Genomic DNA, 25,956 nt, shown 5'->3' on the forward strand with positions numbered 1-25,956 from the left:
CACGGCCCAGGATGGTCGAGATGTAGCCATCGTCATGTATCGTCATCGTCAATAACATCCGCGGATATACCATGAAAATCACGTCAATCGCCAGTGGAAGTTATAGATAAAGATATCAACCAACTATTTTCTCAACTTTTTTCTAAAGCGTGCAGAATAAAACACGTTCTCAGAATTGAGGAAGTGTGTTGTAAGCCGCTATCAAATACATCTAGCTAAGAAAGCGTATTTGTTTGTTTCTTGTCGTCGGTCTCTTAAAAATGATGCTGTGATACGGTGATTTTATGTTCGAAGATTTTTAAGGACACAGGGTCACACCTGAAAATATCATAAACAACAGTTACGGAATTGTTACATGTAGCGGTAACTCCAATACGCAGCGAGGTCACTCCGATGATTCAACGTTCAAAATTGTATACCGTATACTACACTTTCTCCACACACAAAAAGTCCCTCCTTGCAAACATGTGATCCTGTATACAGTGAAAGTTTTCTGCCGTGATTTCCACACCAGTATTGCTTGTATACAAACCCTGTCTTGTTTTCAAGCGAACGAGGAAGCTAACGCGGCCTCTCTGGAACGACTCGACGCGCACATGGATGGGAAACAAAAATCTTTTTCCTGGCCTTAAATATAGACTCTACTAAGAAATGGCCGGGAAGTCTGAAAGTCTGCTGTATTAACATACAATGCATGCAATGCAATCGATCCTAACTTCCAAAGGTTACCATATCATGATTGTGTAAGACAATACTGTCATCCTGATAAGACATGTAGGTAATACTCTGCTTTCGACCTTATTGGCGGTTAGCAAACACAATTTCATCGTAGAGATCTGGCGGTTCATTTCCTGTTGTTTGTCACTTTGCCCGGTCTTATTTCTGATCGCTCGATCGAGTTTCCGTCAGTACAGTTAAGTCAGTGGACGTTGTAGGATATTGGTGAAACTCTCCTGGCGATAACACCGAGGATGAATCTATCAGGTAAAGGCATTGAGTCATATTCAGTTATATAGTCAGCTGTGTGACGGTGTTCCCCTCCAAAATGAGTTGAAAGTGCATTTTTGAGGCGATCTCTGTGAACAGTTAGGTGGGCCCACGCACGAAGACACACCCAATCACACACCTGCCTAACAGTGCACCTGTCAACAACAGGCAGCTTTGATACTGGGGTATCACGTTTGACCAGGACAAACATAATACAAACAGATAAAGCAGAAGAAATCTGTAGTCAGCCTAGTTGCGACACAGTTTCAGGATCGCAGGGCCACGCCGAGTTGTACCAAAACAAACCATAACACGGATGTTAGAAAGTTACAATTTAGGGTGGGCAGTAAATGGAGGGTTCAATTCGATATTAATGATATGCATGGGGAACTAACGCCTGTTTTGTCACGTGTGGTATTTCTCAAAATTTTCTCTGTTACAGGTCTCTATAACGTAGAGTAAGTGGTAATTTGTACATGTATTACTCCGCTCCTGGACGCTATAAGTTTCTGCAACGTTAACTTTGACAACGGACACTTATCGTGCTTTTCTAAATGCTGTAAATGCAAATATTGTGTACCAGTTCATTTTTTTCAGCATCCGTGGTTATGTTGAGGAAGTTAGCCAAGAGCATGGATTGTCATACTCATCAAGATTAGTCCTACTATTGATCTATGTGAAGAATCATTACGTTAGATAAATCAAATGCCAAGTTTTTACAAATTACATGCTGTACCAGTAGGAACCTTCGGTATTCGTTACATGACTTGTTCAGGAAGAAAGGACAGCACATTTAAAGTTCTTCAACGGAACAAAACGTACATGTGAATACACTGCGAACATACTCTACTGTTTGAGTTGATAAAAATATTAAATTGTGCTATCATTCCGATATAACATCTATCATAATGGCGCCAAAAAAGAGCAAGTGGTTATTCCTAAGTGTGTATTGCTGTCGGCATGTTAACAGTCGTGATAAGTTACGAAAAAGTACCCGGGATATATACCCGTATACAGATGATATGTTTTTGGGTCGTAGGATTCGTTCTTGAAATCTCGACTCACAGATCTTTAGGTGATCACATCAACGAAATTAACTGTTAGTTCAAAAAAGTCGCACTTTAATCAATTTTGAAAATTGCCCATGCAGAGGTAAATTATTTAGAGGTTTCGGAGTGTTTGATGCATCTAAATAACGCTCGCACGATTAATGACCTCTGTTTTGCAGGAGGTCTGTTTTCAGTGATACTTGGCCTAGTTGCCCTGGTTCACACGGCGTCGGCTCAGATTTCCGGAATCTGTCCTGATGAAACACAACAGTGCCAGTGTGGTAGTTCTTCTGTTCCAGTGCATTTTACATACTCCAGGTATATAGGCACAAATAACCTTCAGCATCGCATAATCTGCTTCCGATAATTCCCTCACTTTTGCCCTAGCCTCAATAGAGGGCGCCTTGCTGCACACACGTCTCAAAAAAGCATTCAGTATACCTGATCGAGTATCGCCACCAATGGGTATCTCTATCTTTTTATGAGCATCACGTGGCGACTATGGAAAATGACGACGAAACTATACGTTGAGATGACGGCCTTTGCAATTTGATAAAACACGAGGGGAGGGTCTTGAAAGCACCGTGGCAGTCGATACTGTGTGCGATGAGAAAGTTAAAAAAGAGGGTGGAAGCTGATCTCAGTGCTCAAACATCCCCTCCGGATAAGTGTACGCTGTTTCGCCCTGCCACCTCTAGCCCAACAAATCGCCTTTCATTGGTTACAAAGGTATGTTAAAATGTTATTTGTTTGTTCGCTCTCCTTTTAACTGACATAGCTGCGTATACTTCTACCGATGGAGACCTTACTGCAAGGCTTGCGATGACCAAGACCCGGAAAGTCATTGTCCGAAATATCAACATTGCCTGGAATGCAGAGACAACCAAGAGTCGTGTCATCGATGTCCCCCGAACAGATACGGAACGTGGTGTGCCGGAGGTATGACGTCATTCACTTGTAAACTTCCTTAAGAAAGCCAGTCATTTTTAGCGACAAAAATTACATTCTCTCACCAATCTCCCGACTTTCTTAGATGACTGACGACGCACCATAGTCGCAAGTGGTTCGATACACGGCGAATGCCCCTGTAAGCAAAAGAAAGTAAGCTTAACAGGGGCCTTAGCCGAGGATCGAACCACAAGCTTTCAATTGGTGCACTTTGCGATTAGGTAAAGCAAGATGCAAGCAAAAGGCAGACGAACAACTGATATAGGTCTTATTTACACTGACAGAATGCTGATGATCACAATTTGTATCTTGACGCACGTTTCTGTGACGGCAGGTAGAACCAAACGCACTGCCGTCTCAAATTTATATGACTGGGATATTTAAACGTAGAGGGCAGTATGCCATGTTAGCTCTTAGCGGACAGGTACAGGTGGCCTAACCCATAACAGCGAAACTGCGTATCCAGATCATTCGAGGGACGTTGACGGTACATGGTGTCAAACACTTTTGATTGATTAATTACTGAGTAACCCGTTTACCAAGTAACACTGTTTCACTTCATTGATCTGTGGATTATGTTCGTTGATACTTTAATCCCTCACTCGGTTTAATCCAGCCGTAGCAAATTACAGTTTCCCCATGTTCAGCATTTTAAACTTAACATAGTCGCGTTTCTCTTAGAGACAGTAATTTGTTTTCGACTGAATGCACTAAGTTGCTTATTTGAGCTGTACGAATTTAGCATGTCTCCCAGGAAGAATTACTCAGATGGTCTTTTCATTCGCAACTCAGACATCAAAGTCAAATTTCCGGTTTTCTCCACAAGACATGCTGGAAGGACACAGCCTAATAATCCAGATGACAGACCGCCCGACGTTCACACAGGCTCAAAATTTGTTTATTTTGTGCTTCTCAATATAGTGTCTACCTATGAAACATGGTTATGTTCCTATCTTTCAATCGAAAGACCTGACACAGCCTACTCCTCCAGACGGAAGAGACCCTAGTCTAGCTCATGTGAGTTGTCTCAGTGTCGGCTGCTTGCAGTGAAATGGGTCAACACACATCATGAATTATCAGGCAACAGATTATGAAATTTCTTCAATCTCATTCTAATTGTTGGCATGTTTCAGAATGGTTGGAAATATACTGATGAAGAGCCTCTACGCCGCGACAAGTCTTATGTACCGTTACCGTTAAATTATGAAACTTTCTCCGAGAAATCAAATCTCTCAGAGTTGCGAAACTTAAAAGTTTACTAACCTCGGATCTGTAATACATTATCCTTGCTCTATATTGGAGTACTTGGCATCAGTAAACATATTAATACGCGAGTGTAACTCAGATATAACCGCCACTAACAAGTAGAGATACCTCCCTACTATGATCTACAGCAGCCTCTGAAACAGATTGTGATAGAGACGGCATGCAAATTTGTTTCTGTATCACAGACGAAACTGTATACGCTGCTCGGATGCGCAAGGGTCGCGGTGGCATGTAAAGTTAAATACTACTACCCCTATATTGTAACTAACCCCTACGATAAAATTTTCGTGGAATCTGGAATTTGAATAATCAACAAATAAGAAAGCCCAGATAAATTTAGTAACTGGTGCTAGTTTTCAGAAAGCGCGGATTGAAATATTAGCTTCCTTCCGCGATCGACACGTCGCTCTCGTTCAACTCCCCCCTCACACAACACAAAACACAACTGTCTGGCATGTTTATAGTTGAGGCACAGGGAACTGAGTAATCTTGTTGTTGTTGTTGTTGTTGTTGTTGTTATTGTTGTTGTTGTTGATGGTGATGATGATGATGATGATGACGATAATAAAAACTATTAAAAAACAATGTGTCATTCCTTGCTGTTGTTTGTCGATGTTGTAGATAATTGTAAAAGAAAACTGTAATCGTGACAAAAAACGACGTAGGTCGCCCAACGTCACTCCCGTCCTATTATACGTATAATAGGACGGGAGTAACGTTGGGCGACCTACGTCGTTTTTTTTGGTCACGATTACAGTTTTCTTTTACAATTATCTACAACATAGACAAACAACAGCAAGGAATGACACATTGTTTTTTAATAGTTTTTATTATCGTCATCATCATCATCATCATCATCATCACCATCAACAACAACAACAACAACAACAACAACAACAACAACAACAACAACAACAACAACAAGATTACTCAGTTCCCTGTGGTTGAGGGCGTGAGTCAGGATCGTGACATTGGAATCAATGTTTTAACTGGGATCACAGCAGTCGCTTGTGGCTCGATAAAACGAAAGTCACAAGCGACTGTACCTGGGATTGATTGAAGTGGGAGACCAAAGTCCAGATGCTTGAAACTGTAGATCAGACTCGTCAACTTCAGTTCGATGCTATCAATATCATTTCTTGTGTGTGTGTGGGGAGGAGGGGAGGGGGTTGAACGAGAGCGACGTGTCGATAGCGGAAGGAAGCTAATATTCCAATCTGCGCTTTCTGAGAACTGACACCAGCTATTAGTATAATTTCTTTCAAAAGGCTACACTCCCACCTTTTCTGTTAACTAGGTATTATCACACCTATGCAGAGGTCACCGAAAATAGAAATGCTAATGTGTCAAATGCCTACTTTCTCAGGTTCACGTAATGTAACAGAATTGTTTGAACCCGACTGTCAACGAGGGGGATCCAAGACCCCTTATGTTCGTCAATCAAACTTTCAAACGACATCTTCCCACCCGTCATTTCCAACCTTCGCATATTTACAGTTTTTCCTTCTACGGGCGAGAATTCAGTTTCTTTATCTCTTTTATACAAACGTAAACATCTTTACAAAGTATCAGCTAAAAAACATTTTGAAAACTAAGTAAACAAAGCAAACATTAGCGATCACTTGTTTACCTCCGAGTCAAGCTCCTGGCATCTAAGAACTATTGGCATATAGGCCCCCTACGTCGAAATTTGAATAGAGATAGTCTAGAAGTATATGTAAAACTGAAAAGTATGGACGTGTCATACGTACATACATACATACATACATACATACATACATACATACATACATACATACATTCATACATTCGTACATACACATATGTAATCCTGCGACAAACTGTGGTTTCTACGTGAAGGTTCTGTATTTCCTGATATAGGTATATCAGCCGTTTCCTGGGATATCGCGAAATGGGCGTGATATATGATAGGATGTATTGCTTGTGTAACCTGACTGAGTCCATGAATTCTCCTATTATTTGCAGTATGCAATTGTCAAAATGGCGGAACCTGTAACCAAGGCGACGGCTCATGCACATGCCCGGATGGCTGGGAAGGTTCTTCCTGTGGAATACGCAAAGCTGGTATGTGAGGAATATATAAATATATATATATATATATATATATATATATATATATATATATATATATATATATATATATATATATATACACACACACAGTAAGTTTCACGCATCCTGAAGTAAAAGAATTCTTAGCTTTCCACTCTCATATTTCTGGGTGGTGTTAAAATTTGATGAGTAATATTTTTTGGGTGCCGACATTTTGAAACCAACTCAGAGCGTTTTTTAACAGCGTAGATTTGTCAGCACTGATAAAGTGTTAGCTTTTCTCACATACACAGATTACATCGCTTGCTTATTTTAGAGAAGTTTTTGCAGAAAACTTTACAAGATTCCACTGTGATGATTTAGCGGTAGTAGTTTGTGTTGTCGATGGAGGAGTAACGATTTAGGACAGTTATTCACACTTAAGCTACCATACTTTAGATTTGTCAAATGCATCTTACCTGCGATAACAGGCTTGGAAAGACAACTCAAATCGTTTGGAAATTTGGGATACATTTCCCTTACGGATTGGTTAAGAAGATGTGTTTAAAATCGCCTGAGGAAAATTATGAAGAAAACAATCAACAAAATAAACGCAGTTCTCCCATTTATTTCTTGATTGAAAATAATTACAGAGTGTGTTTGTCTTAACCTTCAATCGCAAACTAATTTGCATAAAAGTCTCTTATATGTTTGTGACCCTTCGTGAAAGTATGCATACACTATTTACATAAAAGAACATTTCAAGTATCAAAACTGACATAAACTGTACGCTATTATTACACAAACAAATATACAACACTTACAACCTTGTCATATCTTTCAATTACACTGGAAGAGCATTTGTTTAACCTATACATTGCCTACTTATTTCCATATAATTCCTAAAGGAGTTTGAACGTACGGTTGTAACATACCAATGTGCTAACAACACTGAAAGTGCACAGAGAAAATTCCTGACGGGTGTTCAAATATACCATAAAATCGTACAAATTTCAAACTTTGCAACGGTTTCATTTGGTGCATGCTATGTTTCTCCATAAAGCTGAATGCGGTTATCCTGGAACTCCCTCAAACGGGAAGACACGTGCTAATTCGTTAAGCGAAGGAAGCACAGCAACATTTAGCTGCGATGACGGCTATCGGCTCGTCGGCAATGCGGCCGTCACTTGCAGACAAGACGGCCAGTGGGATGGCACAGTGCCAAGCTGCGGTAAGTCGACCTATCTAAGTCTACATTCTACACCACTGGGAGCCTCCGATGATATCCTTATTGCTGAAATATGACCTGCACTGCGTCCTTGTTGCTATATATACAAATGCAGAAGTTACCCTTCAAAGAGTATGATTCTATTACAATGGCACACACAAAAAATCTGATAATATGTTCCGGATTTTCTTCGATCCGTTTCTGTGAAAGTCCGGGTGTTGTGGAGAAAAGGGAACTTAATAGCAGTCATTCCCCATCACAAATAAACGCAGATTGTAGAAAACGGCCTTTGTCTGAAATGCTTGTTGTCAAATCAAGGTGCGTTTTTCTGAACGAAGAGAAACAGAATACAACAGACTCTGGCTCTGGAAGACAACCAATTGACAGGAAGAATTTGTTTAATTAAGAATAGCAGTATTTTCTCCCTAAGATGTAATATTTCTTCATTGCTATCTTTCTCGCCCCTTACTGAGTGGGAAATTATCAACGGCCCTGGGCTATCGTATTCATTTGGTTGTTTCGACCGCGTTTATTGGAAGCTGACCAAGTTGTAATACCTGACTGCAATGTCTTCAATATACAAATTGAGCTCACAAAATTTCGACGTCCGTCCGTAGCTGGAAGTGATGTTTTTTATCGTTGACTGCTAGTAAGCAAGCGTACTTTGCGCACTTGCCTTGGTAGCAAACGCAAATGCATTAATCTGGGCAATTTCTTACAGATGTCTGCTATCATCCGCCGGCCTAGACTTGTCTCCAAACGGAGTCTCTCGAAAGGCGCTTTTTGGCCTTCGCCCACACTCCTGAACGCTGTTGCGAAGGCCAAATACTCCGTTTAGATGCTAGACTACCACCAGCCCCGGTTACAAAACTTAATAATCGTGAGTGGATCAGAGTTCATGGCGATAATGCTCTTTCGTAAGACAAACGTGATGCCACGTGTCAAACGAACGGCTGAAACGATTTTAATTTCTCAAATCGGTCCGATGACAAATCACTGAGATATGCAGCCACGCGTCTACGAAACGTCGGTCATCGTGGGTGTCTGCAACGGTGCCGACCAGTTTGATAACATTCACAACATAAAATGAAGAAAAACATCCATATTGCAAAACTGAATTTTGTTGAATTTCCCTTCTAAACATGACAATTCAGGAAATTAATATCTTGTACAGAATTTGCGCATTATAATTATACTATTTTCTTCTCGTCTGCGTTCATACACAGCGTAGGAAATACCAAGCATTTTTGAAAGACGAAAATGGTAACTTAAAATGTCCCTGACGATCCCGCCCCGTTTCATCATGATCAATGAAGACTTGCTGAAAGTGCGATCAGAATAAAGGTTGCATGTGGGCCCACAATATGGAGTCACCGTAGGTACCCCCAGTTCATTGATATGGAGTCACCATACGTAAAGGCTCTTTCATACCACCAAGTTTGATCAGCATACCCTAGGCGGTTGATCCGCCACGGTTTCAACTTGAATTATCACACGCCTTTTTTTGAGCTCCGCATAGTAACCTATGTCTATCTGTGGAATTCATACCAAGTCATTGTAAATACAAGGTTTAAATACACGTAAAATACTTACAGACACTTTACGTAACAAGTATTGCATGATACTAGTTGTCCAAAAAGACTGGGATAATGTTTATCCTTAAAGCATGACCAAACGGGCAATTATCAACATCCGAGTAACACATGTTGGTAAAGATAGCACAGAGTTGTAATGGAGTGTTTTTTCTATTAAATATTGTTCACACCCTGGAGGTAGCTGCACTACCTCTATGTTCTTAACACGACTTGCAATGCCCCTCTCCGAGCTGTGATTCTCCAAGTACAAGATTTCAGGGACACAGCCCGGGCAACATGACGTTGCCGTTTCACACATCGTCACCATACTGGCCTCGTTCTGATATACTGGATTTCGTGCTGAACCAGGAGCCGTTTGGCATCTGATTCAGCGTCGCATAATAAGGATGGTACTTGTACACTTTTATTTCCGGGTCTGGAAGGAAAGATGAACAAACTGGCTTAAAATCTCTGTCTGCTGCAATCTGTGACGTATTCCCATTGTTTTGTTTGTAAAATAGAGTTTAAAAATCATGATATGCAACACGATTGGAACTAATTTGGGAGAACATGATCTTTTAAAAGTTGCAATATTACAAATTATCCATTAAAACAAGTGAAATCCAAAAAAAGGAAAAGCGGATTTCGAGCTTAAATTTGCTGATCAAACCAACATTACTAAAATATCCAATTCTCCAAAATCGGTTCAAATCGTGTCCTGATAGGTTGCTAGCACAACCTGCACGTGTGCAATGCCCGACGTTTTTTTATTGTCAATTAGTCTGGATAAGAATTGTGTTGGTTTTGCAATCCTGATATTTTGTTTCAAACATGGGTGCCTTGGAGAGAATAACAAATGGACTGTCTTCCTACATAATAAGACCCCAAAAATGATCAAAATTGTCTCAGCTAGTATCTTTGTTTTAAAATATATCAACCAACGTCTGATCCATCGTAAAAAGATTGAAAAACTTTGAACGTATCTCCGAGTCCCAAAAATAAGTGAAGAAACAGAGGAGTTGGAACAATAGGCCAATCGGCCACCAGCGCTGCTCACTGATTGGTTTAATTGCGCTGCTCTAGCCAATTCCCGTCTCATAATTGCGATAACTGCCGAGGTAATGGCGATAATTGCGCAACAACCGCCACACGAATTCACACAGGCGTCGCCATGCTCACGGTGGTTTTTTCAAAGTCTAATTTCAACTTACACACAACAGAAAATGTAGTTCGTAGAAAAAGTGTCAACAATTGACTGTCATAGCTGAATTGCAGTGCTATATCAGTTTGTTGGAGTCGGTCTACACCTAACACGTACACGATCGAGCAATTACACATTTATATTGGAGGCAAGCGCTGCCTGCGACAAATCATTTAAAGTAATTAATGCATAAAACGTGTGCTGTAATTTAATAGGCCAATCCCACATTTCCCCCCTGATGAATAGCCCTGGCGTAGACCTGAAATCTCGATACGTTATTCGTAAATCGATTTCATCCACAGGGGCTGGAGGCAGAATATACCTTTGCATACGTAGTAGGGCTCGGTTAACCTAAGGACTCGGCTCTCATTAAATTACGAGAATGGAAAGGACAAAATTGAGATATCCACTTTACATGCAAAACATTCTCCTTTTTAAAACGGACCGCTTAAATTGAATTTACGGTGTGAATTTTTTTAAGGAATGAGTGTGGGAACGACATTGGATTTTACCGATTCCGGCGCTCACAAACTGAGTGCTGTTGCTGTTCGCAAAATACAAGTGGCATGGACCTTCTCTAGGCTTCAACATAGGCGCACTCTTTGATAATAACAATGGTTGAGATCGGTCATTGCACTGCTGTGAAGTGACCTTAATACAATCTCCCACAGAAAAAAATATCTGCTGATGTGCAGCGTGCTCGGAAGATTACATCTGATTGGTCGATTGTCACTTTTCACAGCAACGTTGGGAGTCTTTTTTATTATTTAATTATAACGGTAAGATTCAGCCACCCAATTGGATATCAGCTTCCGAGACGCTGCACACCAGCCCAAAAATAATTCACTAAAGCACGTATGGCACCACCCATCAACGGTGAAAAGAATGAGACTGCGTCACAATGTGATAAATTCATATTTAGAGTTCACCTATGCCTGTGAAAAACACAACTGAAAACGCGACTGAGCAAATATGCAGGTACCCCCTACGCTAGACTTGCGAGACAGCCAGATTTATCGCTCCCTTAATTATGGCCATGGTGAGAAATTACCTGTGTTGCTCTTAACAAGTGACTGCTTTCTCGTTTTATTGTAACGAATGGTCGACTTTCTGCGGATAACAATTAGAACTACGACTCCCAGAATGCCAAGCGCGATGACGAGCCCGATGAGGAAGAAGCGGAGAGCGTCTTCGGAGTTGGCTTCTGTAGTGACTTCCTCAGTGGTTACGATTGCTTCGGGCCTTCCCACTGCAGTTGTTGTGTATTTTCCTGTTTGTTGAAGGAAAAAAAAACGAAAATGAGAGACTGATGTTATCCGACAAATTGTGAACGCAAGCCTAGTACACTGATCGGTGATTTATATCGAATAATATGGCCGCAGGCGGCCAGGCACATCTGTGATTGAAGTTTGAATAATGCATGGGCAACAGGCAATACATCGTCTGTCAGGTGAATGCCATGATTCTGCTACAACAGACACTTGCACGCATGTTAACTCTGAAAGCATGTCAGTTAAATTGACAACAGGCACATGAAAAACACGTATGCACAATAACTTTATCCTTTTCAAGTGACGGTTAGCATGGCAACCAGAATGCAATTAGTTATCGGTAAAGTTATTCTAATGTGTGACACCAAGCCTCATCTAACGCTGTTGTAGCAGTCGATCCTCACATGGGTTGTATCAAAAATGAACACTCCTAATAAGCTTAACTTTGATGTGGAATGGGTGATGATCAAGGTGTGACAGTGTTTTGGCGCCAACAGATAAAATGCGGCCCTTGACTCGCACAACAAACGTTCGAAGAGGGAGCGGCATCGGTTTATTGAGTAGTTAGCAATCATTCAGTGTTAGATAACTGTAGGTATAAAAAAGGTTACACACAAAACACGCTTTCGGTTTTATAGGTGGCGGGTTGGGAGGAGCGTTGGAGGTCGCATCTCGTGTATCTTGACAGTACAGCACGAGAGAATGCATAATTGTGACGGCAAAATGCTTAAACAATATTCAGACCTTGATTTTGGCACACGTTACACGCAATGATAGCCACATACGTTCGCTATTTTGTTATCGTGAACCGCAGGCGATAATTTCAACTTTGACAAGCTGGGGTACTTTAACATTATTGGATTTCTGCAGGACGACTTGCATTGACATCTTAACAATAGCTTTACTCCATTAAATTACCCGGCATCACAATGATAGGATTCATGAAATGACAATAGTCTCGTCTGTAATTCGCCCAATGACTTCACAAAATCTTCATGGGGTGTATTTTAGCCCGTTTTAGTTTCTAATCATCAATGTTCCAGGATAAATAAAGAGGAAAACTCGCTTTATTTCATTTGATCTGTTTTGGATAGTCCTTTCAAACGGGACATAAGCTTATCATGTTTCCTTGACTTGACGTGGTACCTAAATAACACTTAGCAAGTCTCTGTTTTCCACTTCCAGTGAATTTTTTTTAAACTGGTTGACACTGTTTGCTTTCTGTTCCATCTCATCAGACGTATACCGGTAACGGTTTTTGTATAAACAAAGGTGAATCCACATTGTGGATCTTGTACTTCAAAGTTGGCCGATTTAACCGGGCCTTTAAAAGGGCAGGTCATTTCTCAGCTTTGTCTGGTAGTAGGCTAAATTGACCAACTTGCAACATATTTCCATAGAAAACAAAGGGCCAACACCATGTAAATACCAAATGTCAACAAGAACTTATACGAGAACCAGCAGGGATTGTGGACTGCTCCTCTAAATCAGCAAGAGAGAGTAACCATGGATGTAATTTTTTTTACATCCATGGAGTAACACATTGCACAATGAATATATTTATTTCATGGAGAGGAATGAATACGACGGCGACGTACTGGCAGTCGTACAACAATAAGGTATTAACATAACAGTGGAGAGCAGTTTATGGTGTTGGAAATCAAAATTCGGGATATGACCTACCCGTAAATGTCAAATTTTCCGGTTCGGTGACGTCATGATTGGAGATGAAGTCTGTATTCGTGCAATTGGAGTTCACCGTTCCGTTTGTTTGATTACCGCAAAGTTGACTTGCCTGGACCGCTATCACCTACGGTATTCGACGTCACCCAGTATCGGTAAAAAAAACAATAAGACAGTTGGTGGTTACGTAATGTACACATGTTACAGGTTGTTCAGCTTTGGCTGATGTTATTTTCAGAACCAAAATTTCATCTGGACAACCCGATCGATGATCTTCACGCTGTCGTCGCAACAACAAAAGAAATGCAAATAGATCGAGCGTCGTTTATTTTGTTGACACACACTCACACGGCATGAGCTGTGAAATCAATGAAATGAAAGCATAGTTACCGTGGATAAAGGGCGGGTGCACACCGGTCGGGGCGTAATTTGATTCGAATATTTAAAGTTTACACATTCCTATTATCAGGGGTCACAGTCGTATACTGCTCCCCTGGGTGCTGTTTTAAAATGTACGAGGTCGTTACTTCGGTCGCGATTGCGACTATACAAAACCCGCATTAAGTCGCGAATCTGCGACGACTGTAATATGTAACAATGGCCGCTGGAGCACAACGGCTGTATATAGTGCACAATTGACAAATCCGTACCGTTAGGCCTACCTCGTGTCAGACTGACAGTAGACGTACCGTGAATAAAAATAGCAGTTTGGAGCCACTCTAAAAATACCTTCGACTGACAAACAAATGGGAGTGGCCAAGCATACCTGCAGTGTAAATAATACAAGTGCCGATGAAATAGTTGTTCCTATCGTGAATTCCAGGTGTCTGTCCTCCATTCTTATCTGTTTCTTGACGAGTAGAAAGGGGAGATAAGTATCGATGGAATGGTTGAACATCCACCGCTGCCCCGGCAAACCTTCACACAGCCTCTCTCCAGTCCTGCAGCGCGATGTCTCGTGACTGTCTTCTGGCGACGGCCGTCACCTTCTCGCCGTTTGCACGTAGCTACTCATAACGGAGTGTGCAGGGGTCGATGAGCTAAAATTAAGACAGACGAGAGAAGGAAGTTTAATCGGGTTACCGTGTTATGTACTTGGGGTTCACAACACACTGACATCTGGGCTAGAAAATGCGCTGCATTTTGGCTTCTTACGGTGTTGTGACTATATCGGTATGCAATATGCAAAGCTTAGACTTGGTTGTGTGGGGTCAGATGTCAAAGGTTACAGGCACTGAGTAATTAATAACCGACAGAGGGCAATCGATTTTCATTTACTTCACGATTGCTCATTGCCAGAGTGGCAACGAGTGGAGCCTGATGTACTCGACAAGCTCGAATTTTCACTTTCCGAAAACTATCATTTATCTTTCTTTTAATAACATTATATCTATCTATCTATCTATCTATCTATCTATCTATCAATCTATCTATCTATCTATCTATCTATCTATCTATCTATCTATCTATCTATCTATCTATCTATCTATCTATCTATCTATCTATCTATCTAAGCTTTAATATCTATCTCTTCAGCATGTGATGTATGTATGTACGTATGTATGTATGCATGTATATGTGCTACGTATGTCAATTGTCTTATATCTACATCTATATACATTTACTATTTGTTAATCTATTTATCTTTCTGTCTATCTGTCTATCTATCAATCTGTATGTGTGCATGCATGTGTGTGTAAAATCCATTAGGAAAACTTAAGTAACTAAAAAGTCATTCTTTCTACAATTTCTTTCAAAATCCAAACACACTTCCAACAGCTCCCAACTGCACTCCGAGCTCGATTTTGTATCCTAATAGCGATAAAGTGTGTATGTGTTCTATCGTTACGGATCTTGAGTAAGTTAAGGTTAAAAAACGAACTGTTACACTACGGTCACTCCTCAGTAAGTCGCTGCGATATTATTATTCACTTCCGGCTGATCTGCGTTCTTCGTTCGCAGGACATTTTCTTTGGTCAATGTTTAAAAAAATTCAACTTTATTAAATAGTCGCTGCCTTGCCCTTGGTGCATGAATGTACAGCTGACTATCATTCCGGTAGGGTCAATGGTATCACTCTGATAGACACGTGAACGATGTTCCACTTCAGCCGGGATTCTGGATATGTTATCCGAAAAAAGTTCATTGACTCATGGATCCTTTATACGGATATGCAATCATTGCCAATTATGAACAGTTATTTTCGTGGTAAACAGGATGATGACTCAACTCTGCGCGGGAATCACAGCCCTCATACCCCAGGAGCTCCAATAATATTACCGGTTGATGATATCCATCCCTTAGCAACGCCTTGTCCCGAAACAACAACCACATAAGCAACAAAATATGAAACATGGCTTATCTACCGGGGACTAGCGGAATTATTGACCCATAGCCAGCGTCCAGTAGAAATTGGATCTATTAAATTGTGTTGACCGGACGTTGACCAGTGTACACACACACCATCTCTTCTCGTATTAAAATTGTCATTCGCCCAATGCTTCGAGCGCCTGTGGTACACAACTGGCAACTCACACACTGGCGTACCGCAAATAGTACCGATACGGTTAAATTGGCAAACTAAACGAAACTCTATACTCCAGAAGTTAACTTAGAAAAATGACACCACCACCACCACACCACCACCACCACAACAACAACAACATGAAGATACCATTTATTGCTTGATCGTTAATAAAGGATTTGCACCACATTGGTAGCATTCTATTTTCTGAAATGTAATATTTAACTTGAAATAATAGAATATGTAGAAAAGAATGATGAAAGATAAAAATTAATTTAAGTCAAAAACTTGAATCTATTTTCTAAAATGTATTATTTCACTTGAAATAATAGAATATGTAGTAAAATGACTTTTTTTTATTTTGCATGATCTATCCTCATTCTAAAATGGCATGGCTTGGAAGACGGACACTCAAAAAAGTGATTAAAAACATAATTAGCAAAATTAATATGTCATTCAAAATCTAAGAATTTTATTACCAAACAAAATAGTCGTTTTGTTTTATAGCATTTACAGAACATAATATGAAACTTTCCCAAGGTTTGATCCAGCAAGAATGGAATTAAATTCTTTGAAAACATTGAAATTGAGAGAAAAGAGAAGCTGGGAAATCGGATGGTTTGCACACATTTGCATAAATTAACACTTCTTTATCACTTAACTTGTGACTCCTTTACAAGCTCAAAGGTGAATCCAACCAGTATTTTAATCTTTGCTCGACAAGTTAATTAAAATTGAATGAATATTTGCAAAAAATAAAGATTTTGGAGCAAAATACACTGTGTTAGGTGCAGCACCCCCTTAAATTGACTTATTTAAAGACTTTTTTTGTAATAAGGGTGGCAAGCAAGATTGGCTTTACGTTTCCATCACCATGGTATGGACCAATGCCTGGGGTGGCCTTCTACGAAACCTTTAGCAGTAATTTCAGTTTATTCCTATCTTAGCTTCAATTACTACTTTCAACCTTTATTTCATTCAGATTTCCTAAGCTTATTGTATTATTTTGTTATCTTATTTACTGTCAACTTGGCTCTGCTAGACGTATTCTAACCTCATTATTCTTACACTACTATTATACCTTATAACTCAAAAATGTTCTAGAGATGCATACATGATTGTCACTCAACAAACCATTTACAAATATGTCCTTTGCTTTTTTCTCCATATACATATGTATTTTCTCAAAAAAGTGGGCTTAAAATCGCAATGTGAAAAATAGTCTTTCATCTATATGTTGTACATTGACTCCGTGGTCTGTCTAATTCACAGTGAGTGGGGTTGTTGATAAATGCCGATAATACTAGGCGGTCATTGTGTCAAAGTGCCGTTGGCGCTATTTTTAGATTTTGATAAGGTGTCTCTGAGGCGCGATGCAGTTGCACAGCAATAAATGTTTAATTTTTTATATGTCGGGTAATTGATGATCGTTCCATCTGATAACATTTTTATCCATCTACCAAGAAAACAAGTTTTCTTCCAAATATCCAAAGTACAAATGCCTGTTCATGTTCACTTGAGTGTTCGTGAATCAAGTTAAGGCACGCGGTAAATCGTAACACTACTACCAAAAACGAAAGAACACAATCGTGTGACATAGGTGGCGCAAAGTTCTACAACTTTCACTTATCGACGCCAGCGCCCCAAAAAACTTCGATCGCTCAGCATCAGCCGGCGTAGAACTAAATTTAACATCGTCTTGTATTGAAAAGACCGGAGGAAGCTGGTAAAAATGACGAGACATGTAAACAAAGGCATGGCAGGAACATCAACATGAAAGAGAAAAGTCAGTGAACTTTACGTTTTTTGATCCTTGGTTGACTCGTCCTCCGTGGCCGAGTCGCTGAAATATTGACTCACCCAACTATACTGCAACATTGCATGCCTGCATGTAAGTCTCGGGATATTCTAGGTTGATTTCGCAAAGATAACACACATGGCCGTTTTAGGGCGGTTTTTATTTGTGAATAGCAAAATGTTCTTTTAAATTAATGTGTGTGTGTGTGTGTGTGTGTGTGTGTGTGTACATTCTGACATTGCATAAATCTGGTCCGTTGGCATGTTCTGTTTTTAAAGTAATGTCAATAAGCCTTTAAATAGAAAAAACAGGCGTTTTCAGATGACAAGAAAACACCCATATTGTGCAGGGCATAACGTCTGCCTCAGTTCGTGACCCACTAGGATGTATCGACTCACCATTCGCGAATAAAAATAAAATATTCCTGAACTTTTCTTTTCATGGGATCAGTCTGTCTGTATGTTGAAGAAATCTAGAGAGGGAAAGGTTATGAACAATCGAAATATGAACATTTCAGTCGAATGTGTGACTGGATGTCTTTTATTGCGTCGTCACTAGATTTTGAAATGCCGTATAACGTCCATGACTTGACGAAGTCACAGTAGTAGTTACAGTGGAAACGAAGTGGATTTCTAGCTCGATGATGACGCAATCTTAACTTGCTCAGTGATAAAAAAATGGTAGGCAAATTGCTTCTCGCATGAAAAATAATTACATTTTTTCCGGCTATCCCAAGGCTGTTTGCATTCCTCTGTGTCAAAAGGAGGGAAAACTCAAGGTCAGTCTGTTTATACGTTTACTAATCGGTGCAACATCTCGTGAGCTGAACGTTGCATCATTTAACACGTGAAGTGGCACGATACAGAAATACCGTGCTCCAGTTTCATTTGTTTACTCTGGCTTTATGTCTGTCCACCATATATTCTCTTCCAGAGCCTGTTTGCACTCTGCCAGATGTCGGGTCCCGTGTGATAATTACCCCTGCCGGCCGAGCAGGTTCCACGGTCGTCACAGCCATTCGCTACACATGTCCCGGCGGTTATCAACTTCTAGGCGCTGACTCAGCCCAATGTGACGACAACGGACGTTGGACTAATCCATCCCCGAGCTGCTGTGAGTGTTTGCACCTTCATTGTTGAAATTTCCGTTGATTATCTAATATCAGTAAAACAGGAAGTAACACTCATCCATTTTACCTTGCGTAGGAAACGCAAAATGACCACTAATTGGGAACCTGCTAACCAATACGAAAGGGGTCTCGAAAGCTGTTTCGGGCGGTGAAATATTAAACAAGGTAGTGTCAAAATCGTGCGACACAGTTTATGGATTTGTATTATAAAGCTTTAATATTTTATGTATTACTTGGTACTTGTCTCTGTTTGCCTGCTTTGGTTTCTTCTCCCTAAAACATGCAGAAATGCGTGCGTATATCATGCAATATAACTGCATTTCGGACGCTCATTGTCAACAATACATTTACACATTGCACAAAGTGCGTTGTTCTGGCAAGGCGAACGCGCTGTACCTTTCTTACCATACTTCAAGGAGATCAAGAAGAACATATACCTATATCGGAACAAACAAAACGAAGATTTTGTCAAAAGCTATCGTCCCTATTTTTAATGTCCTGGAAGTGATAGTTATTCAATCTTTTGTCTGCAGAATGCCATTAATTTCGTAAAGTTGAATTATTGTCCCAGTCCTAGTTTTCGCAGCTCCGTGAGCTGGAGAGAAAACTAAATACGTTAATCAGTTGCTGTAGAACCCAAAGAGATGGTGCGAAGCAAATGATCAAATTTCCGTAAATTTGAAGCTAGATATCTTTATCTCCCACCCCCACTTAAGAGGAGTCAACCGAGTTCATAGTACTCCACTAAGTTGTAATATTATGGACCCTCTTTGTTACACACACTATGGAGAAAGACCGCCGGTGCTTCAGAAAAGTGCCGAGATAAGACCAAAAGCTGCATATGTAATAAACTTTACGAGAGTAATCGAGTTTTTAATTGAACGTGTTTCCACGTGGTCCATGCTGTTGAAAACCGACGTTGGCTTACTCCTGTGACTTATTCATGTGTTCTAACTGATATCACCCTTTTAAGGCCAAATTTTGCCCCACGGAGACATCCGATAACTTTGCAGTAAATGTTCGAATATCGACAGCATAATTAGGAATTACAAAACAAATATTAACCGACTTTCAATATCATTCTCAGTGAAAAAGTGTGACTCTCCTCAGCGGCTGGTTCAAGATCGCCCAAATCTGGACATCACATTTTCACGTGTGCAAGAGGATGGCGTGTACTTGGAAAGCGACACTGTTGCACTTGGATGTTTGACCGGGTACCAACTAACCGGCAATGACGTCATTACTTGTTCAGAAGATGGTCAGTGGGCAGGGCAATTGCCTTCATGTAGTAAGTTTTGCCCTAAAGATTAGTTTCTTCTCCTTGGGCTAAGATTTTAGATTTGGAAAAACGAGGTTACACGGCTTATTCTATGCTGTAGCACAATTAACTATTCTTTTAGAGGGTACGTTCGCATTGTTTCACCGTGAACGGCGCCCTCAGACAAGCAATTCACGTGGCCTGATGTTCTTTAAAAGCGCCAGACATTTCCAAAAGTCTTGTCAATTTATTTAAATTGGAGTGATGTCTAGCCTAAGAGATTGGCGTCGCTCCCTGTTTCCTTTAGCGACGATCTATCATGTTAGCGTTCCCAAGGAGTGTCAATTTTATGTTAAACGAGTGCAGGACAACAAAATGGAGAATCTGGGTGACTTCTATGTTTCTGAATTTCTCTGAAAGGGTAATGCATTTTATAAACACTGCTTAGAACAAAACTCAATGACAAACATTCTGGGCATTTATTTGATCATTAGAACGCAACTTGGTGATATATTATTCCTTGCTTCTGATAAATTTATCAGGATTTATAATATATTAATGTAAAGTACAATACAACGGTTCCATCGCTGTAACTTGTCATTGCTATAATCAGATTGTACTAATTATGGTGCATATTTACGATGTTAACTCGTTGACAACACAATCAAATGTCACAATCTTTCTTTCAGTTATTCTTTGCAACAATCCAGACGCGCCTCGCCACGGTACGGTTCGAGTACCAAACGGCAAAAAAGAGGGCGATATCGCATACTACGATTGCGACCAAGGGTATACTTTGGTTGGCGATGAGGAACTCACCTGTAGAAGCGACGGAAGTTGGAGCGGCGATAAGCCAATTTGTTGTAAGTTTTGCGCTCCTCAGATCTCTAACGCAAAGTAGCTCAGGTTTAATGTATCTAGCAGTTTTACAATTGCCAGATGCTTGAAACTTAAGTAACAGATATAATTACTTCGTACTTGAAGTAAATTGTTTGATATGCAAATTGTATTTTAAAACGCTGTGCTGCTTTTAGCATTGAACATCATAATTGCCCACACATGCACACTTATGTATGTATATATATATATATATATATATATACATAATATATAATATATATATATATATATTATATATATATATATATATATATATATATATATATATATATTTCATGAAACAAAAAGTGTAATTTCATGAAACAAAAAGTGTAATAAGGTACCGATAATGCTTCGGTAGGACTAGGTTAAGAAGTATGAAAACGTTTTGAATTCTAAAATTCCCTGATTATGCTATAAAAGCGTGCTGAAATTATTTTACTTATTACTAACATTAATATCAACCTGGTGCCACTTTCTTATAAAAATGGCACATGTATATATCAGATATATGTGAAAGCGTTTAAGTGTTTATTTTGAAGATTGATGTATTCCGTGATAGAACACCCTCTTGCCATACAAGTTGATTCTAAGCAATTTAAAATAATAGCCACGTAATGTGGGGTCTAACGTCCAATACCTTTCACTTATTAGCTATCTCTTGCCAAGAACCTGAATCCCCTAACAACGGCGAAGTTAGAACAGACTCCAATCTGCAAGGAAGTCGGGCATCGTACTCTTGTAACCAAGGTTACCAATTGTTCGGACCGCGTTCTCGCACATGTTTGTCCAATGGAGTCTGGAGCGGAGCACTCCCCGAGTGCGGTAAGTACACCACGCCCGCACAGCGTTGCAGAAATCCCAACAACCTAAACGAGTTGGCCTTTCTTTCTTCCTTCTGTGGAAGTCTCTGTGATCGAACATATAGGCAGTGAAAAGATGCCTCTAAGTGCATTTGTTTTACTGGAAACTTTATTTCTTAGAGGGAGATACTAGAGAATTAACATTCCTAACTGTCTGGAACAGCCCGAAAAGTATTTTTCAATTTCCGAAAAGTAGCTTTTCTCCTTCTTTTTCCTTGATAAATATTTATATTTTTCAAAACAGTATTCTTTTTAATTTTTTTGTTGTTAATTTCTTAGATTCATGCACCATTTCAATCAGCTTCCGTCAAAATTCACAATTTATTGGGAAATAATTGGGGTATAAGTTCAGAAATGTTAATTTCATATATTTTCAAAAAAATGAAGCAAATTAAAAAAAATATATAAAAATTTGGCTTGTGCTTGGAAAAAGTTTGAAATAAAACCAAGATTCTAACTGGGACTAAAATAACTGCAACTGTACTGATGAAGGGGGTGTGAGGTGTTAGTTGTAAGATATGTCTTGCAACTGAGGTGGGTGTGTCAGTTGCAAGACATGTCTTGCAACTGAGGTGGGTGTGTCAGTTGCAGGACACGTCTTGCAACTGAGGAGGGTGTGTCAGTTGCAGGCCACGTCTTGCAACTGAGGTGAGTGTGTCAGTTGCAATCGATGTCTTGTAACTGAGGTGGGTGTGTCAGTTGCAGGCCATGTCTTGTAACTGAGGTGTTAATCACAAAACCAGCTGAAGATATGTAAGTTTAAACAGGACTTTTATTCACTGTTGAAATGATTGTATTGTTAACAAGATAACTATTACAACCAAACTTTGTCATGTCAAATCGCATCTTGAAAAATAAAAAGAATACCTACTTAAGGCCTTTTAAGGAAATCAGTTTGAAAAAAAAAATATAAGGAAATAATAAAGTTTCCATAAATTATAATGTCATCTGAAAAATTACATCACATAAGGGTACCAAACTGAGTTCCATTATATTTCATATGGCACTCTTAAACTGTGTAAAATGATCAAGTTTTGACGTAAAAGACTGTAAAAACATATTTCACAAATACTGAGTCACATTACAATATAAGAACATCATCAATACTTCAACTCATAACCTTTTGTTTTTGTTAATGCTGTTTATTCAAGTATTTACATTCCTCTGTATGTCCACTGCAATGAAATCATCAGTCTAGAATAAACCTGAACTCATGTGTCCTTGCCAGTGGACACATACTGATACTGTACATATGCATTCATGCCTACATTTAGGCTTCTTAAGCCTTCACAAAGACGCTTGAATCTAACTCTGAAATTTGATAGTTAAGAAATCAAAATGTAATTTTAAACTGCCTCCTAATAAAGCCATGTGAGATAAGAAGCTATATCCATCAACATAGTTGAAAATAACCTAAATTAAAATTTCACCCAAGATTAATAATTGAACAGCTTTAACAGTTCAATCACTAATTACTTTTAAGTGAATGCATGTAAAATTAAAGACATATTGTGTCCTCAACAATTAAGAATAAAAATTGCAATAAATCATGGGACATTTCCATTTATACACAGTTGTGCTACTGACACAATTCAAACTATTTTGTGATCATAAGATCTTGAGCATTTTGTTATAATCTACTTAAAAATCATCAATCTAACAGTGTTTTTATGTGAAGACGTGGGGCAAATTTCATAAATTATTGCTAACTGCACAATCAGCAAATACATTTCCAGCAAATTTAACATTTTTATCTAGCTTTTCGCACACTCAGGAAAGAAGAACCCATTAAATGTAACTGACTTGTCAATGTTGTTTAGGTTTAAGTCAAAATACAAATTCCCTTTCCAAGGTTGATTTGTAGGCATTTGCTATTCTCACCAAACAATGCATGACAAAATTGTAAATTTTGGATGGGAAAATGGCCATCTACCCTTTCCCAAATCAGTTCTGCTGTAGTATTTTTTTGGTGATCTCTCTTTCAAATGATTTGGTAGATGTTAAGAAAATGTCTTGTACATTGATTCATTTCATATACAAGGAAATGAGACCTGGTAAATTTGATTTAAATACCCATTTCTTGTGAGTGTGATAATTAATGCTGGAAAATTTTTAACAATCACTGAACTATTTCAGCCCTTCTATTGACTGATAGCACCCTCGGCAAGACACTGATTTTGTATCCCGTTCTGCACAAACTATTGGTATAAATCTGGCGAAATCTGGCTTGCAGTCATTTTCGAAACAGGCCTTCTGATCCTGTCAGCTTGATTTGGTGGCATATTGATCGCCATGCATGATTCCAAATCAACGAATTACACAACGAACACGATTGGAACTTATTGGGATAATGGATCTTCATATTTTTAAAATTTCTCAAAAGTGTTAGGTGCCATATAGCTGAATGTTGCAATATTACAAATTACTCATAAAAACAAGTGTGTAACTGAAAAACAAATGCAGACGACTTTACATATGCAGGTTGAAATGACCCTACTTCACCATCCAATTATCCCAAATTAGTTCCAATCGTGTTCAACGACACTGCAGCTTGAGATCGACCAATTTTTGGATATCAATGTTTGCTTCGCTTGTGCGCGGCTGTCAACCAGGAAATTATCGTTGCAGATCGGAGGCGCATGCGGCAACGGCCTCCTGTGCATAATTGTAAACGGTTTCCAAAATGAATATAAAGTATTTAGTTCCATCCTTTGATTGATGTCTGACCTTTGAACCTCGGTTGGGGAGAAAAGTCAATGTCAGATAAGGAAAGATACAGTTACCGTGGGAATCTCTCAATTTAGAATTCTTTGGGGCCTGTGCTAGGACGGGAACAGACGCCATCATTATTTGTACAAATAACGCCTTCAAGTTGTGCGAGTCAGCTGCCTATACGCACAGACTCACAATCGTCCGCTTGAAATCGCAGCAGAGTTGACGAAAGAACAGGTACTTTGAATGCGGCATCCAGTAAAATTGGTATCAACACGGGGACCAATAGTACACTGGAAAATTAAAGTATGAAACAGAAAGTTTAATCAAACATTCCCTAACGAAACTCAAGAGCATATCTTTCAAAGAAAGAATAAACGTCTGCAGACACCGTGCAAAGCCAGGGCTGTGAGAAAATAATTAACAAACATTTCGGGATACAAAATCATTTTGGCGGATTCAACATTTTATATTTTCAGAAAGACAAGTCGGGCCCGAGAGTACAATTCATGTTCTCCTCAGACTTCAACACGACTTAATTTCCCTCAAACACGTCACATGTCTTCTAGAATATTATGAAATGATGCGCATGTCATGAAAAGCATTTTGAATAGAAGCTGTTGAGCTGTTTAATCGCCATTAAAAGTAAAGGGGATTTGGTTAAGATTACCGGATCTGATATATCACAGCGCAATATCTCGATGGCATAAGTTTACTTTCACGACACTATATGGAAGTATTTGAACCAAACGTTGAAAATGTGTCGTGCTTTGCTCATTCAATTTCTGAATTCAATGACATATTTTCAAATAGAAACAATGTTCTATCTGTATCTCATATCAATATTCGTTCCTTGAAGAAAAATTTTAGTGATTTTAAGTATGTTTTTGAAGATTGTATTGATCACAAATTCAATTTCATTGCATTAACTGAAGTTTGGCAAATCGACTTCAAGAACCTCTACAATTTACAAAATTATTCTCTCGAAATTAAATGTAGAGATCATGGTAAAGGTGGAGGAGTAGGAATGTATGTACTTTCCACAGTGAAGTACAAAGTGTTACATAGTATGTCAGTGTCAAATGCTGAATCCCTGTGGCTTGAATTTACTGTAAAAGGGAAATCTTATATTGTTGCTGTTATTTATAGGCCTCCAAACACGAATTGTGGGTTATTTATTGATGACTTGGAGAAGATATTAACACAAATGGAGAGCAACTACAATGGTTGTATTATAAGTGGAGACTTAAATATTGATGTCAAGCAACCATCAAATATCTCAGAAAATTTAGTGAATACACTTTCCTGTTTGCATTATGAACAAATTATTAGTATACCAACAAGGATAACACAGTCCTCTAAGACAATAATTGACCATATTTATACAAATTTAAGTTTTGATCGCATAGATGCCGGTACCATTATGTCAGATATTTCTGATCATGTTCCTATTTTTGCTTTTTTTAATACTTTTAATAATGCATTCTCAAACGAAATTAATTATAGCTTGTCAAGAGACTACACAAAGTATGAC

At 39.2% G+C, this 25,956-nt stretch overlaps 2 protein-coding genes across 3 annotated transcripts in view; one reads left to right on the forward strand and one right to left on the reverse strand.

Moving 5' to 3' along the window:
• Nucleotides 1-713: 713 nt before the first annotated feature.
• LOC139135481 (clotting factor C-like) overlaps nucleotides 714-25,956 on the forward strand; it is a 41,972-nt gene continuing 16,729 nt past the window's right edge. Inside the window, exons 1-9 of one of the 2 annotated variants that reach the window (XM_070702874.1) lie at nucleotides 714-984; nucleotides 2,216-2,354; nucleotides 2,815-2,975; nucleotides 6,237-6,335; nucleotides 7,366-7,533; nucleotides 18,515-18,694; nucleotides 19,798-19,998; nucleotides 20,658-20,831; nucleotides 21,502-21,672. In XM_070702874.1, the coding sequence (XP_070558975.1) occupies nucleotides 972-984; nucleotides 2,216-2,354; nucleotides 2,815-2,975; nucleotides 6,237-6,335; nucleotides 7,366-7,533; nucleotides 18,515-18,694; nucleotides 19,798-19,998; nucleotides 20,658-20,831; nucleotides 21,502-21,672 (1,306 nt within the window). In that variant the 5' untranslated portion in view covers nucleotides 714-971. The remainder of the gene's footprint in view (nucleotides 985-2,215; nucleotides 2,355-2,814; nucleotides 2,976-6,236; nucleotides 6,336-7,365; nucleotides 7,534-18,514; nucleotides 18,695-19,797; nucleotides 19,999-20,657; nucleotides 20,832-21,501; nucleotides 21,673-25,956) is intronic. The other variant, XM_070702875.1, reaches the window with a different exon arrangement.
• LOC139135482 (uncharacterized) lies at nucleotides 6,915-14,466 on the reverse strand. Its single transcript, XM_070702876.1, has 4 exons — nucleotides 14,026-14,466; nucleotides 13,260-13,386; nucleotides 11,357-11,575; nucleotides 6,915-9,540 (listed from the first exon to the last, which is right to left on the reverse strand). The coding sequence occupies exons 1-4, from the start codon at nucleotides 14,155-14,157 to the stop codon at nucleotides 9,416-9,418; spliced, it is 603 nt and encodes a 200-aa protein (XP_070558977.1). The 5' UTR covers nucleotides 14,158-14,466; the 3' UTR covers nucleotides 6,915-9,415.

Source organism: Ptychodera flava, chromosome 6, assembly GCF_041260155.1.
Source record: "Ptychodera flava strain L36383 chromosome 6, AS_Pfla_20210202, whole genome shotgun sequence".
Lineage (NCBI taxonomy): Eukaryota > Metazoa > Hemichordata > Enteropneusta > Ptychoderidae > Ptychodera > Ptychodera flava.